This window comes from Macrotis lagotis, chromosome 1 (genome assembly GCF_037893015.1).
Source record: "Macrotis lagotis isolate mMagLag1 chromosome 1, bilby.v1.9.chrom.fasta, whole genome shotgun sequence".
NCBI classification, from domain to species: domain Eukaryota; kingdom Metazoa; phylum Chordata; class Mammalia; order Peramelemorphia; family Peramelidae; genus Macrotis; species Macrotis lagotis.
In genome coordinates this window covers 641,559,019-641,573,681 of record NC_133658.1, presented here as the reverse complement: position 1 = coordinate 641,573,681, position 14,663 = coordinate 641,559,019, and the positions used below count along the sequence as shown (strand labels likewise).

Here is a 14,663-nt window from a genome sequence, read left to right as displayed (position 1 = left end):
GGGTTAGACTGGGCAGGGGGGTAAACAGAGGACCTCCAGACTTCAGTGGGATGGTTGATAAGGGCTGGACATACTCCCAAATGAAGAATCTTCTCCCTTCCCACATCTTCCCCCCATACATCTGGGCCATCTCAGATACAGTTATGCTCACAGACAATTATTAGATTGAATCACCTCTGCAAAATTAGAAGATGCCATTGCTGCTCTCTCAGGAGTCTCATCTGATCTGAATGAGAATGAAGTGACATAATACAGAGGATCATAGGTCTAGAACAGAGGTCTACAAGATAGGTCTAGAAGCATCTCAGAATTCTAATCCAAAGCATCATTTAGAAGATTGAGCCCTGTAGAGGTTAAATGATTCCAGGAGATTCTGAAAGTGAGTATGGAAGCCAGGATTCAAATTCAGATCCTTTGATTTCAAATTCAACATTCTTTTCCCTAAACCACTCCTGAACTCTCTTAGGCCATTTTAGGAGGGGGAGGTGGATGGGCAGGAGTATGCTCAACATACTAAGAAGGTGGAGAAACAGAACTAAAGAAGAGGACTTGCTTGTGGCAGTAGCCATTGAATCAGATCTTATAGGGAAAAAATGGAATAGGAACAATTTCCTCTTTGAATCCCTGTCTAGATGATACATGAAAGGTAGTGTCAGGGACCGGTAGCTGAACCCCTAAAAACTCTGCCCCGAGAAGGAGCCTCCCAGAGGCTATAGCATTCACTACCAATCTTTTAATCAGGGTGCCAAAGGCATAAACTGATGTTGTCTGCTTGAAGCACATGCTGCTCATTAGACAGGGCAGTTGGGTGGCTGGTGACACCATTCTCTCTATTGTTCTGACAGGACCCGTGAGAAAATGCTAGAGGGTTGGAAAGTGTATGCTGGGACTACCAACCTGCTCCACTTGCCTGAAGCAGCCTCAGTCTCCCAGATCATCATCAATTCCAACTACACTGATGAGCAGGATGATTATGACATTGCTCTCATGAAGCTTGACAAGCCCTTGACCCTTTCTGGTGAGTGAATGAATTCAAGACTGTCTTTCCTAGATCTCCCTGTGGATGGCTCAGCTTTGCACCCTTCTCTCGACCATTTGGTTCATTCATTAACCATGGATTAAGCACCAAATGTGTAGGAAAGAATGTTATAAGAACTTAGACATGGTCCTTGCTCCCATGGTACAGTGAATAGGGATTGACTCAGTGTATAGAATGCTGAGCCTAGAGTCAAGAAGATCTGAGTTCAAAGCTAGCCTCAGTCACTTACTATGTGACCCTGGGCAAGTCATTTCACCCTGTTTGCCTTAGTTTACTCATCTGTAAAATAAGTTGGAGAAGGTAATAGCAAACCATTCCAGTATTTTTGCAAAGAGAATCCCAAATGGGATCACAGAGTCAGACATGTCTGAAAAATGGCTGAACAACAAAAAATATGACATTATCATAAATGAGATTATATAATGCTTTAAAGTTTGCAAAGCACTTGAATACAGCTTGTAGAAGATAACTGGTTGCCCAAATCCATGTAACTAGTGTCAGAAGTGAGACTAAAACCCACTTATTCCTGTATCCAAGCCTGACTCTATTCACTGTTGTGAGAATGTTATTTAATAAATTCTTCAGTCATTGTCAATCATATCCAATTCTCCACAAACCTAAACAGAATGAATTTCATCCCTCTTCCAGGTGACATTCCTTCAAACATTTGAAGACAACTATCATATTTCCTCTAAGTTATCTCTTCTCCAGGTTAAATAAAATCTTTAGGTTCTCCAACTTCTTTCATTGCCTAAGTTTCTAGTTCTCTCATCACTCTCTTTTGGACGTGTTCTGGTTCATTTCAAAATCCTTCAAATGTGATGCTCAGAACTGAACATCATATTCCAAAATGGAATCTATGAGGGTAGAATTCAGTGGGGCTCTCTCCCTACTTGTTTTATACTTATACTTCTATAGCCCCAATTATATTTAGGCCACCTCCACATGAAGTCCTTCTTTGAGGGTACATCATAGTGTGGAGCTTATTCTGGCCAATGGAGCAAATGTTATGGCAGCTCCTAGAGGTTTTGACTGTGGAGGTTTTTCTGTTTTCTGTTTTCTTTTCTTTTCTTTTTTTTACATTTCCATGATAGTCATGTTGTGAAAGAAAACACACATTTAAAAAAATCTCAAGAAAATAAAAAAAGCTATGTTTCAATCAATATCCAGACACCATCAGTTCTTTGACAATGAATAGTGTTTTCCTCAGAAGTTCTTCAAAGTTGTCATGGAGCCTTGCCTAGCTGAGAATGACTAAGTCATACACAACCTATTTTACAATATTGTTGTTACTTTGTACATGGTACCTTTCACTTTGAATCAGTTCATATAAGTCCCTTTGAAGGGTTTTTTAAAACTAAGATTTGGAACTGGATGCTGAGCCAAGAACTGAATTTTGAGTCACAGAAATTTGTGGTAAAGAGGAGCTTTAAACTCCACAGTTAGAGAGAATGTGCTGACAAATGAAACAGTAAATCCTTGAAATATTCAAGGCACTATCAGATTTGGAAGTGCTGTTATCTTCTTGACTCATATTAAGTGACATTCCATTAAAAATCCCAGATCTTTTTCATAGAAGTTGCTATCTCTTATTTTCTCTCCGTGGCCCCTAGATTCCAGAAGTAGTGGAAAGATAAAATATATACGTTATTATTTTCTTTTTGTTTTTCCAACTTTAATATTGTTTTTTCAATTAGCAAGCATTTGTTTTCTCTCACTTACCCCCCCCCATCCTTCATTAAAAAAGAAGAGAAAACCTATCTTTTGAAACAAATAGGCTTAATCAAGCAAAACAAATTACTGCACCAAAAACTCATTGTACTTCTTGATGAGTCCATCACCTCTCTATCAGGAAGTGGGCAACATACTTTTTCATCATCCTTCTGAAATTAGAGTTGGTTTTTCAAATTTGTTTGTTTTTACAATATTCTTGTCTTATATTTTTTTCTCTTGATTCTTCTCATTTCACTCTGTATCAGTTCATTCAAGTCTTTACAGGTTTCTCTGAAACTATCCCTTTCATCATTTTTAATGTATTCCATCACAGTCCTGTACCATAATTTGTTCCAATTTTGAAATTACCCAAAAGAGCTGCTATAAATATTTTTGTACTTATGAGTCTTTTTTTCTTTCTTTGATCTCTTTGGGACATAGTTCTAGTAAATTTATCAAAGGATATGAATACCCAATTCTTTCCCATCCTTCAAAATTGATTTCAAGTTTTCCTCCTCCAGAAAGTCACCCCTGAGTAGCACAAACCACATGATTGTTGCTACTCCTTTGAAATTCTGAAATACTTACTCCTTGAATCATTCTTTTGATGCTTATCAAAAACTTTCATATTCTTTTAATATATACTTTTTATAATATATAGTATATATATATATATATATATAAAATATATATAATATATACTTCAATTCTATTTTATTTTTGGGTCTTCAACTTCTCCCTTTGTGACTAACTTTTAAGGAGGCATAGTTCCACTTTTACTTTCCAGAATATCTGGAAAGTACACAATACCAAAAGACTCATGATGAAGCACACTTCCCCTCTCCAGATAGAAAGTAATAGACTGAGTACAGATTGAAACCTTTGGGGGGGGGGCAGGGAGGATTGGGATTATTCAATGCAAAAATTTGTTTTTGCTTGACTAAATGTTTATAAAAATTTTGCTTTTCTTGCTTTTTCAGTTGTGGGGAAGTGGGGAAAAGGTCAGTGGAAGGGAGAAGTTGAAGACCTAAAAATAAAATAGAATTTAAGTATATAGTATATATTATATATGTATATATAATATATTATAACAAGTATATATTAAAAGAATATGAGAGTTTTTGATAAGCATCAAAAGAATGATTCAAGGAGTATTTCAGAATTTCAAAGGAGTAGCAACAATCATGTGGTTTGTGCTACTCAGGGGAGACTTTATGGAGGAGGAAAACTTGAAATGAATTTTGAAGGACGGGAAAGAATTGGGTAAGAGGGTATGGTGTGAGAACACTTTGGCATCAAAAGATCTGGGTTTTAGGTCTGATTCTGTTGCTTCACTAAGGTCTTGGATAGTTTGTCTGTAAAATGAGAACAAAGGTATAAGCAAAATGGAGCTCTGGAGGATTGAAGACCTGTGTTCGAATATCATCTCTGACATTTACTGCTTGTATGCATATAAGCAAATTACTTAGCTTACTTGAGCCTTAGTTTCCTCATATGCAAAATAAAAGGGGGAACACACAATCATAGATCATTGCTCTTGTGGTACTACAAAGGTATGCAGGTGAAGAAATAGAAGGAATGGTGGGAATATATCTAGCACTAAAGAAACAGGAGGTCCTAGGGTGGAGCTAAAGTCCTAGGAATCTTAACCTTGTTAATCTTGCCACTGTCATCCTCTTGGGATCTGGGGTACTTGCTGGTATCTGACTCTTTAATTATGAAGAGGATGCCATGAGTCATTGCTATTAGCCTATTGGAATGAGGAGGAAATTGAGGTCTGGTGAGCAGGGAGGGACTGGAGTGCACCATAGAGTGACCCTGGGGCCCCACCCAGAATCTGTGACCATTGCAAACCCTAACCTAGGTGCCTCCCACCTCTAAGGGTCCCCTTTTGAAGGTTGCAGGAACACTCAGGTCTGATGTTTAAACATGGGGGAGAAAGTCTTGAGAGAGTTGTTATCTCTGAAATATGTTCAAATTACCGTCAGACTACCATTTTTCATCCTTGTGTAGGAAAATTCTGTAATGGAAAGGTTTAAACAAACATTTGAAGGGACAAGAAGGAAGATGGAGGGAAAAGACACCCCGTCTATGGGAAACATAAGGGACAAAAGAAAAGGACAGTGGAAAGGACCCGACTTGAGAAGTTTTTAGGCCTGGAATTCAATTTAATAAATGTTTTAGTTAAAAATGCTCAAAACCATATTTTTTGAGGTAATCAGGGTCACACAGTTACAGGTGTCAAGTGACTGAGGTCAGATTTGAACTCAGGACCTCCTGACTCCAGGGTTGGAGCTTTATCTTTTTTCAAGACCATATTTTAAAAAGGACTAGAGATCAAATAATCATTTTGCAAATTTTCATCTGAGGGAGGGGAAATGACTTCCCTAAGGTCACACGTAATTAGTAAATGTTAGATCATAGCCTTGAACCCAGCTCTTCTGACTCTAATTTCAGTGTTCCTCTCTCTGCATTTTATCAGAGACAGTCAGGGTAATGATAGAAATAGAAGACCTTTTACCAAGGTCATATTGCTGTGGATTAATTCTAGGGAGAAGGGGGACTCCATCACCAGAATGGAAGGGACAAAGCTCTAGGACATCAGACCATTGGCCTGGATGTTCAGGAGATCAGACTACTACTTTCTTCTACACTACAGCAAGTGAGCCAAAAGAGCCCCAGAGACTACAAAATACATTTTCTGAGTGCTCTCTGTCAGGTAGATGTTCCTCTATTGCAAGAATGGTACAGGTGTAAGGAATGAGCCACTTTCAGGCTGCTCAGTGTCCACAGCTCACACACTTATTCTTGTCATGGCTTTGGTGAGGATGGATCTTTGGGGTGAAATCAAAGTATGGGTGACTTTGGGCTTGGCTAGATGGTCAGTGAGGTGTCTTCTTCATCTCAAATTCAAAGTGATTCTATATGTGTGAAAAGTAAGTCCTATGAGTATGTTGACCTTGCGACCTCCTTGGGAAAAAGGGAAGGAGTCAATCACAGATCTCATGAAGATTCTGAGATGAGGGATAAGTGGAGTGGATGAGGAGAAAAGAATTTTCAGGTTATTTAGTGGATTCCATATCTATGAGGAAAAATAAATTAAAACAATTGACTTCACAGGGTCTTTCTTTATTGCAGCTCATGTCCATCCTGCCTGCCTTCCCATGCATGGACAGACTTTCAGTCTCAATGAGACCTGTTGGATCACTGGCTTTGGCAAGACAAAGGAGACAGATGGTAAGGAGCCAGAGATGATACAGAAGCAATGACTGGTGGTAGATGTAGTGAGGTGGGCAACTCAAGTCACAACCTTCCCAAATTTCCTGTTCTGAACTAGAGCTGACTATAATCTATGGAGATTAAGATTTTTTGGGGGGGGGCATAGTTCCCACAATCTTAGAAAAAGCAAGGGAAGTGCCTAGAGCTGTGGGTTTGAGGGAAGTTGATCTGCCTCAAGAGGAGGGTGTAGGACCCCAGCAATTGTCACCTCTCAAGGTCTCTTCATCATAGGGAGCCATGAGTCCTGGCAGACAGCTCACTTTTAACTCCATGGTGCTAAATGCTTATGGTAGACTCAAAGATCTGATTTCAAATTCTGTCTCAAACACTTACCTGTATGACCCTGGTCAAGCCATTAAACTTCTGCTTGCCTCAGTTTCCACATATACAAAATGATGATAATAGCAACAACTACTTTGCAAGGTTTTTGTTAAGATGAGATAACATAATACAAAATGCTTTGTACAAGATGCTTAGGACACAGTATAAATAAATCATAATTATTATCATTATAATGATAATTACTGTGCCCTACTTCTTAGATTGAAAGTCTTGGGGGAAGTGAAATAGTGGAACAGGAATTAGTTGAAGGGTAGTTATCATCTAGTTTCCAGGAGAGAAGTCTGTGCAAATTTGTTGTTTCTTTTTGTGTGTTTGTATAGTTAACTCAGCACATTTTGGGGTTTATATATTCATGAATGTGGTAAATATGAAAAGACAAGATAAGACAGTGGATTGGGAATCAAAAGGTCTGAGATTAGGCTTCCAGGTTACCAGATGATCTATATCAACCTCATTCAACTTAATTTCCTCATCAGTAAAATGGGAATGAGAACAGTTGCCCTGTTTTCTTCATAGAACTCTTTCAGATCAGTGCATATATGTGAAGGTGCTCTGTGAATGAGTTTTATAAAATCAAAGTATTGTGTGTGTATGTTTATCTATATACATTTATGAGGGACAATCAGAATGTATCTGGTGGATGGGTATGTTTGTGGATATGCATTCAACCCCTTGGGCTTACTTGGACCTAGGATCAAGTAAGTACAAGGAACAAGAACCCTTGGAAGACTCCACTGAAAGGGTTTCTATAGCCCTAAGAAGTCTTCCTGGTCATGGGCACTGTGGAGGCTGGACTGGGCTGGTTGTAGGGACTGGAAATCAAACTCTAGATTTCATCCCCTATCTCCATTTCCCCTCCTCTCTCACTCTTTTTCCATGAAGAGAAGACTTCCCCCTTCCTGCGGGAAGTTCAAGTGAATCTCATTGACTTTAAACAGTGCAATAACTATTTGGTCTATGACAATTACCTGACTCCTCGAATGATGTGTGCTGGAGACCTTCGAGGAGGGAGAGACTCTTGCCAGGTGAGAGAATGACTTTTGTTTGGGTGAATGGAAGAGCAGGATGGATCCTAATGGCCATGGGAATAGAGTGGGGAGGAATAGAGAGACTGGGGCTTCCCTGTAGCAAGACACCCAGGATACCCAGGGAAAAATCTGCTCTCCCTCCTTGTCTGTGACCACTATCTTCTTCTTGTAGGGGGACAGTGGGGGCCCACTGGTATGTGAGAGAAACAACCGATGGTACCTCACAGGCGTGACCAGCTGGGGCACAGGCTGTGGCCAGAGGAACAAACCTGGTGTATATACCAAAGTGACAGAAGTTCTTAATTGGATTTACAGCAAAATGGAGGTGAGAGAACCAGGGCATACTCTCCAGCGAGATGGGGTATTTATTTGTAACTGAACTCTAGACCTTACTCTCTAATGTTGTTGGTTTGTTTGTTTTTAACATTTGAAAACTGTTAAATATTTGATGAGGCATAGTTTGTTAGAAATAGATAATAATAATGTTTATTATGAAAGTGAATTTTCTTAAATTAATTCATTTTTAAAAAACATTATGGCATAAAAAAGCATTTCCATAACATAGTACAATAAAAAAGATGATAGTACATAAATCTGGAAATAAACTATATAAGCTTGCTATTCCTTTTAAATATACAGCAAAGTTTCCTCCCTGCTTTTTTGAGCTGGCTACCATTAGACACACATATATAATACATGTGTGTGTATAAAATTATTCTATACATACTTCTATTTATTGGTTCTTTCTCTGAATGCATACAGCATCTTTCTTCACATGTTCTTTATAACTAATTTGGGTATTTGTAATAGCCAAAATGACTTATTCACTCATTCTTGAAACAATATTGCTATTACTATATAAATTTCTCTTGGTTCTGTTTGTTTTAGCCCTTTATAATTCTGGCTAAGAAATAGAAAAGTAGATCAATGGAATAGAACAGACTTATAATTTACAGCAGTAAATGAATATAATAATATTACATTTAACAAATGTAAAGACTTAAGATTTGGGGATGAGATTTCATTATTTGGTAAAAATTGCTGAGAAAAACCAGAAAGTAATATGAAGAACCTGGGAATAGACCAACATTTTATACAATTTACCAAGATAAGGCCAAAATTGATACACGGACTAGATCTAAACAGAGATATTACAAGAAAATTTGAAGAACATGGAACATATTATTTATCAGAATTATAGATAAGTAATCAATTTGTGAATTAAAAAAGATAAAGAGAGGAGTTAGCTATAAAATAGATAATTTCATTTATATCAAATTAAAAAGGTTTTGTACAAATAAAACAAATGCTGCCAAGATCCGAAGAGAAGTTGAAAATTGGGGGAAACTTTATAGATAATTTCTTGGATAAAGGTTTCATCTCTCAAATATATAAAGAACTTTGTTAAATCTATAAGAATGAGTCATTCCCCAATTGATAAATGGTCAAAGATTATGGACAGGCAGTTTTCCAAAGAAGAAATCATAGCAATTTATAGTAAGATGAAAAAATGCTCTAAATCATCATTAGAGAAATGCAAATTAAAACAACCTTGGAATATCATTTCATACCCATCAGATTGGCTAAAATGATTGAAGGAGAAAGTGACAGATCAACAGAGGGGATGTGGAAGAACAAGAACACTAATTCATGGTTTGTGGAATAGTGAAATGTTCCAACCATTTTGGAGAGCAATATGGAAATATTTTCAAAAAGTTATTAAACTTTCTATTTCCTTTGACCCAGCAATTCTACTACTAGGTCTATGTTTTATTTTTTGTTTTGTTTTTTGCAAGGCAATGGGGTTAACTGACTTGGCCAAGGTCACACAGCTATGTAATTACTAAATATTTGAGATCGAATTTGAACTCAAGTGCCCCTGACTCCAGGGCTGGTATTCTATCCACTGCGTCATTTAGCTGCCTCTAGTAGGTCTATTTTCAAAGATGATAGAACATATATGTTTTAAAATATTTATAGCAACTCTCTTTGTGGTGGAAAAGAATTGGATATTACAGGGATGCCTATCAATTGGGGAATGACTGAACAAGTTGTGGTGTGTAATTTTAACAGAATACCATGTAATATAAGAAACGATATGCTCAGTGATCTTAGAAAACAATGGAAAAACTTAAATGAAATAACAAAGAGCAGAACCAAGAGAGCAGTCTTTAATCCTGATAGTGCTGGGACCGCTAGGTACCCTCCCCCTGCCTTCCGCTCTCCTGAGTTGGATGAGGACAAAAACTCTTTTCTCCTTAATCTGACTAATATTTATATTATTACCATAATAATTATTAATTATTATGTAGCACTAAATATTATCTATTTTGATCCCCACAACAACCCTGGGAAGTAAGGGCTTTTATTTTTTCCATTTAACATATGAGAGGCAGACAGAAGTTAAATGACTTGATCAGAATCACACAGCTAGCTAGTCTGAAGATACATGACTCCCAAGTCTAGTGATCTTTCCACTATGCCAGTTAGCTGCCTAATGTTGCCATAATACTGATTAAGAAATGTGGGGGTTAAAATAAAATGTAATTTAATAGGCATTTATGAGGTACCACTGTGTGGTACAAAGCTTAGATACTGAATACAACTGTATACCAAGATAGTGGATACAACTGGATACAAAGCTTAGATAAAACCCAGTTTCTACATTCATGAAATTTTCAGTTTAATAAGAAGACAAGACAAAATCCCCAAAATATCATATCCCATCTTATATGTTGAGTGGCTTAGCAAATTACAAAACACAAGACTGGCAAAAATTTAAGACTTCATTAAGTTCAAAGATCTTTTCTCTTTTGTTCCTTCTCTACTAGGAAAATATGATGGAACTCTGCTTCTGTACTAACCCTGAAATGTCACCCTGTCCTTCCCCTGCCCATGGGCACACCATATATATCATTGCTTAGAATAGACAATGAAAGATAAGCCTGGCCAAGGAGTTTGTCCTTCTGTGCTGGAAGTCCTGTATTGTCCAGGAGCAAGCTAAGAGTTAGAAGACCTGGTTTCTGACCCAAATTGCTATATGACCAGGCAAGATACTAGATGTCTCTCTGCCTTGCTTCTCCCTTGGTCAAAAGGGCAAAATCATCCCAGTCAGGGGTGTGCTGGAGTCAACTCAAAGCATCGATTGTTCAGTTTTCATTGTGAGCATTTATACTCTGAAATAGGCAAACTATACAGATCAGGGCTTGCTTTATTGTTTTGTTGATTGTCCAGATTTAAGTAAATGATGAAGGAAATGTTAATAATGCAGATGAGGTTTAAATGTATTTTATACTTTCTTTTTGTTGTTGGGTTTTTGTTTTTGTTTTTTGTGGGAGGGGGGAGTCAGTTGTCAATCATATACCATTATACCCTGCTTCCAATCCTACCAATGTGTCAGAGGTAGGAGAATAATAAGAGAAAAAATTGAAAGGGGAGCCTAGGACAGGTCACTCAGACATCTAAAGAGCCACTTTCCTTAGCATGAATCCTAACCAAATGTATATTCATACTTTGATGTGACTACCTAAAATTTGGCATACCTCTCATCTTGTTACCTTTGCCTTTTCTACTCTCTAAGTCTAGAAATCACTCACATCTTTCCATATTTCAATTTCTTGGAATTCTTATTAGCTTCTTTTAAGGTTCTGCTATGAGCTACTTTCATGAAGCCTTTCCTAATCCTTCCAATTTCTTTCCCTTTCCTCAAATTATCTTGTTCTTACCTATTTGTGTGTGGTTGAATGTAGACCCCTTGAGGTCAGGGACTATTTTGTTGCTGCTGTTTACCCTGCCTGGCAGGATGCCTGCCACAAGAAGTATTTCTTCAATTAAATTGAAGTGAGGCTCACCCACTATCTTCTCTATTGAGGGAAGGGAATAAATCAATGCTAAGGAAGGCAAGGCAACTTCCAGGTCCTGTTTTGCCCTTCTAACCTGCTCTCTACTTTTCTTTCATTCTCAGGGTGAGGTGCGGGGCCATAAGTCCTAATCAGCTGGCATGGCAAGCCAGACCATGACTATGAAGGCTCTACCTTGTGATTGAAGCTACAGGGATTTCTCCAGTATCACCTGGAAATGTGGGCTCAAAGATACTCTTCAGTAACATTATTATTTAATTCAATGGCTGCATGTATGTGTGTGCATGTGCACATCTGAATGTTTATGTGCCTATGTGTCCCTGCTTTCCCAAGACTGGACAGCATTGTTATAAAATGGAAAAGGACCTAATTTTCTAACCAAACTGAAAAATATTGGGATGGTTGACTTTGAATTCCATGGATATTTTTAAGAGGGTGTTCTGGCCAGTTCAGAGAGGGAATAAGGCATGAAAGTCTAAGTGGGTGGGTGGATTCAGTGAACAGAGTTGTGGAGGACCTCTGGAGATAACTTCAATGAACTGTACTATTATCCTGCTCTTGTCTCACTGCCTTCTGAACTGTGGAAAAAAGACAAACTGGCAAAGGCACAGAACATGTGGAACCCAAATTCTTTAGGCTGCAGCCACACTGACAGTGGAGGGTCAGTGGATGTGGAAGGCCCTTGGATCTGTAATGGACATTTAGGAAAGGTGCTCCAGACCTCTTTCCATTGTCCTAATGCTTCAGTCTATCATATTGGCCAATCAACCTTGTGACTATCAATGGAAGCAGTTATAAAGTAACCTGTGTTTGCTTTTCAGCCCTGTTTTTTTCTTAAAGAGTTGAAGAGGTATTAGATAGATTTTTTTTTATTTCAAATCCTTCATGGAATTTCAGAGCTGGCATCTTCCCCCCAGTCTCTCCTATGTCCACAGAAAGTAGCTGAATTTTTCCAGAAGTTATATGACTGGGACACAGAGTTTAATGCTTTCCCAAGAGATTGGCCTTAGGGTTCCTCTAGACCTGCCAGGTTCCTGAGATCCCTGAATTCTCCTCTGGCTTCCAGCAAGTGAACCACATTTTCTCCGCCTAGAAGATTTGAGGACTGGAGGTGGCAAAGATATGGATCCATGCCCAGGTTCTGAGAATCCATGGCAAAATTCTAGTGGACACATATTTCCTATATTAAGGCCTACCAAGCCCTCAGTGCCTTAAGATTCCATCTATACTTTTCTCATCTTCTCTTTGGGTCTGACAATGTGTCATATATGTGTTCTCCAGCAGCACCTAAGGAGGAAACGTTTGGACTTCTATCCCCTCCCCACACTGCTCTTTCTGAGGACCAAGCTGGCTTTGCTCCCAGAAGACACTGATGTGGTCTGCCTTTCAAGTCCCTCCAGATGCTGAATGTTTGAACAATGTCTTTTCCTCTTTTCTAATACTTCTCATTCATCTGGGAGCTAACTTAGTCTCCAAAACTGGCCTCAGAAACAAGAATTCAGGAGGGACATGTGCAGAAGAGAAATGTGATCAACCTATAGGAGCAGGGGCCTCCCTGCTTAAACTGAGGTCATCTCTTAGCCAATAGAAGAATCAGAGCAGGGAAACCAAGTCCTGTCTGAGTCTGGCACTTCTTTGTCAGAGCAGGGAGCATTGCTATGAATTATGTTGGCTAATGTCCCTGTAGGGGATGACCATCCCTTTCCTAGGCAGGTATATCCGACAATCTGCTTTAATAATAAAAATTGTCCATCCTCAAGGAGAAAACATAGCTTGCTTCCTTCCTTGCCTGGGGAAATTTTACAGTTACCCCCTTACATAGTCATGAGGCTGTTCAACCTTATTTCTGCAATACAACACCAGGACTTGGCAGGACAGTCCCAGATTCTGACTTCTTGTCCTTCTTAATCAATCCCTTCTCCTAATTTCTCTATTTCTGTCAAAAGTATCAGCATTCTTCTGGATTCCTGGATTCACAACTTCAGTCACTGGTCCCCTTTCTTTCTTTCTTTCTATCCACACCACAATTGCCCTGCTTCTTATCACTAGCTGCCTCTGCTTCTAGTTGCTCTCCTCTCTCTGGTGAATACTCTGCACAGATGCTTTATTGAGATTCTTAAAGCATAGCTTGGACAACCTAACTCTCCCTGCTCAAGACACCTTTCAGTGGTCTTATATTGCCTTGCCTGAAATTTAAAATACAATTTCTCTGGCATTTAAAACCTTTCACAGTCTGCCTCCATTCTGTCTTTCCAGACTGATTACATGTTCCTCCCCTTTTTTACACTCTCAATATTTCATGGCCCTGTACCTGGATGTTCTCTCTGCTCACCCACCCCCTTGGAATCTATAGCTCCCTTCAAGGTTCAGCTCATATGTTGCCTCCTACAATAGACCTTCAGTGATTTTTTCCAGTGTCATTGTACCCCTGAAATTGCTTTATATTTATTTTGTATATATATTTTTATTTACTTACCACTGTACTTGTTGCCCTCTGGACCCCTCTTCCCCATTCCCCTTCTCCATGTTTTAGTAGAATGTAAGCTCTTTGAGGGCAGGGATTGTTTTCAAGTTCCTAACAGAGTGCCTGGTACCAAATAGGTGGTTAATAAATGTTTCTTGAATCAAATTGACTCAATGAACCTCCAAATAGCTCTCATTTTTGTTCCTCAGTCCTGATTCTTTTTTCTTTATTTTTTTCCTTTCCCTCCCTCTTTCCTTGCTCATCAAACACTAAACCTATGACCTTTTATGTCACTGGTATTTCCATTTTACAAGGAAATTTTATGAATCTTTGGGTCTGAAAGCTGTTAGAGACCTTACAAAACATGAACTATAATTTTAATCATGTAGTCCATTTTATAGAGGAAAACTAGAACCCAAGAATCACATCAAATAGTCAGCAGAACTGATCTATAGACCAGTTGTGCCAAACTCCAATACAAATGGAGCTGCTGTCCTCATATTGATTTAGAAAATCACATATCAACAATGTATATGCTCTATTGCATTTGCATTTATTTTGTTAACTATTTCTCAATTTCATTTTAATCTGGTTTGATCCTACTGGGGAGTGTTATTAAGCAGGAAGGTCTACAGCCCAAGGTCTACAGCCCAAGTTTGACCCTTGTACTGGAGACCATCTGGACAGGATGTCCAACTCCATGAAACATTTGGAAAATAGATTGAAAGGCGACAATAGGTCTTAGATAGTACTGATAGGGAACTTCAATTATCTGGCCATCTGTGGGAGCTCTAGCCCTCTGCCAAAGGCAGAATCATTATTTTCTTGGCTGGTCTTAATCATAACTCAACCATTTAAAAGTTGGAGGAAGCAAGCAACAATGGGAAGTATAACTTGCATCAGGTCCTCCTCAATAAAACTTAGGAACTAATTGCTAG

The 14,663-nt window shown here is 38.6% G+C and overlaps 1 protein-coding gene across 2 annotated transcripts in view; it reads left to right on the top strand.

Annotated features, from left to right (window-relative positions):
• Nucleotides 1–13,922, top strand: part of TMPRSS13 (transmembrane serine protease 13) — a 49,267-nt gene extending 35,345 nt beyond the window's left edge. The window contains exons 9-13 of one of the 2 annotated variants that reach the window (XM_074215153.1): nt 846–1,018; nt 5,891–5,989; nt 7,256–7,398; nt 7,574–7,726; nt 11,366–13,922. In XM_074215153.1, the coding sequence (XP_074071254.1) occupies nt 846–1,018; nt 5,891–5,989; nt 7,256–7,398; nt 7,574–7,726; nt 11,366–11,392 (595 nt within the window). In that variant the 3' untranslated portion in view covers nt 11,393–13,922. The remainder of the gene's footprint in view (nt 1–845; nt 1,019–5,890; nt 5,990–7,255; nt 7,399–7,573; nt 7,727–11,365) is intronic. The other variant, XM_074215154.1, reaches the window with a different exon arrangement.
• Nucleotides 13,923–14,663: the final 741 nt, after the last annotated feature.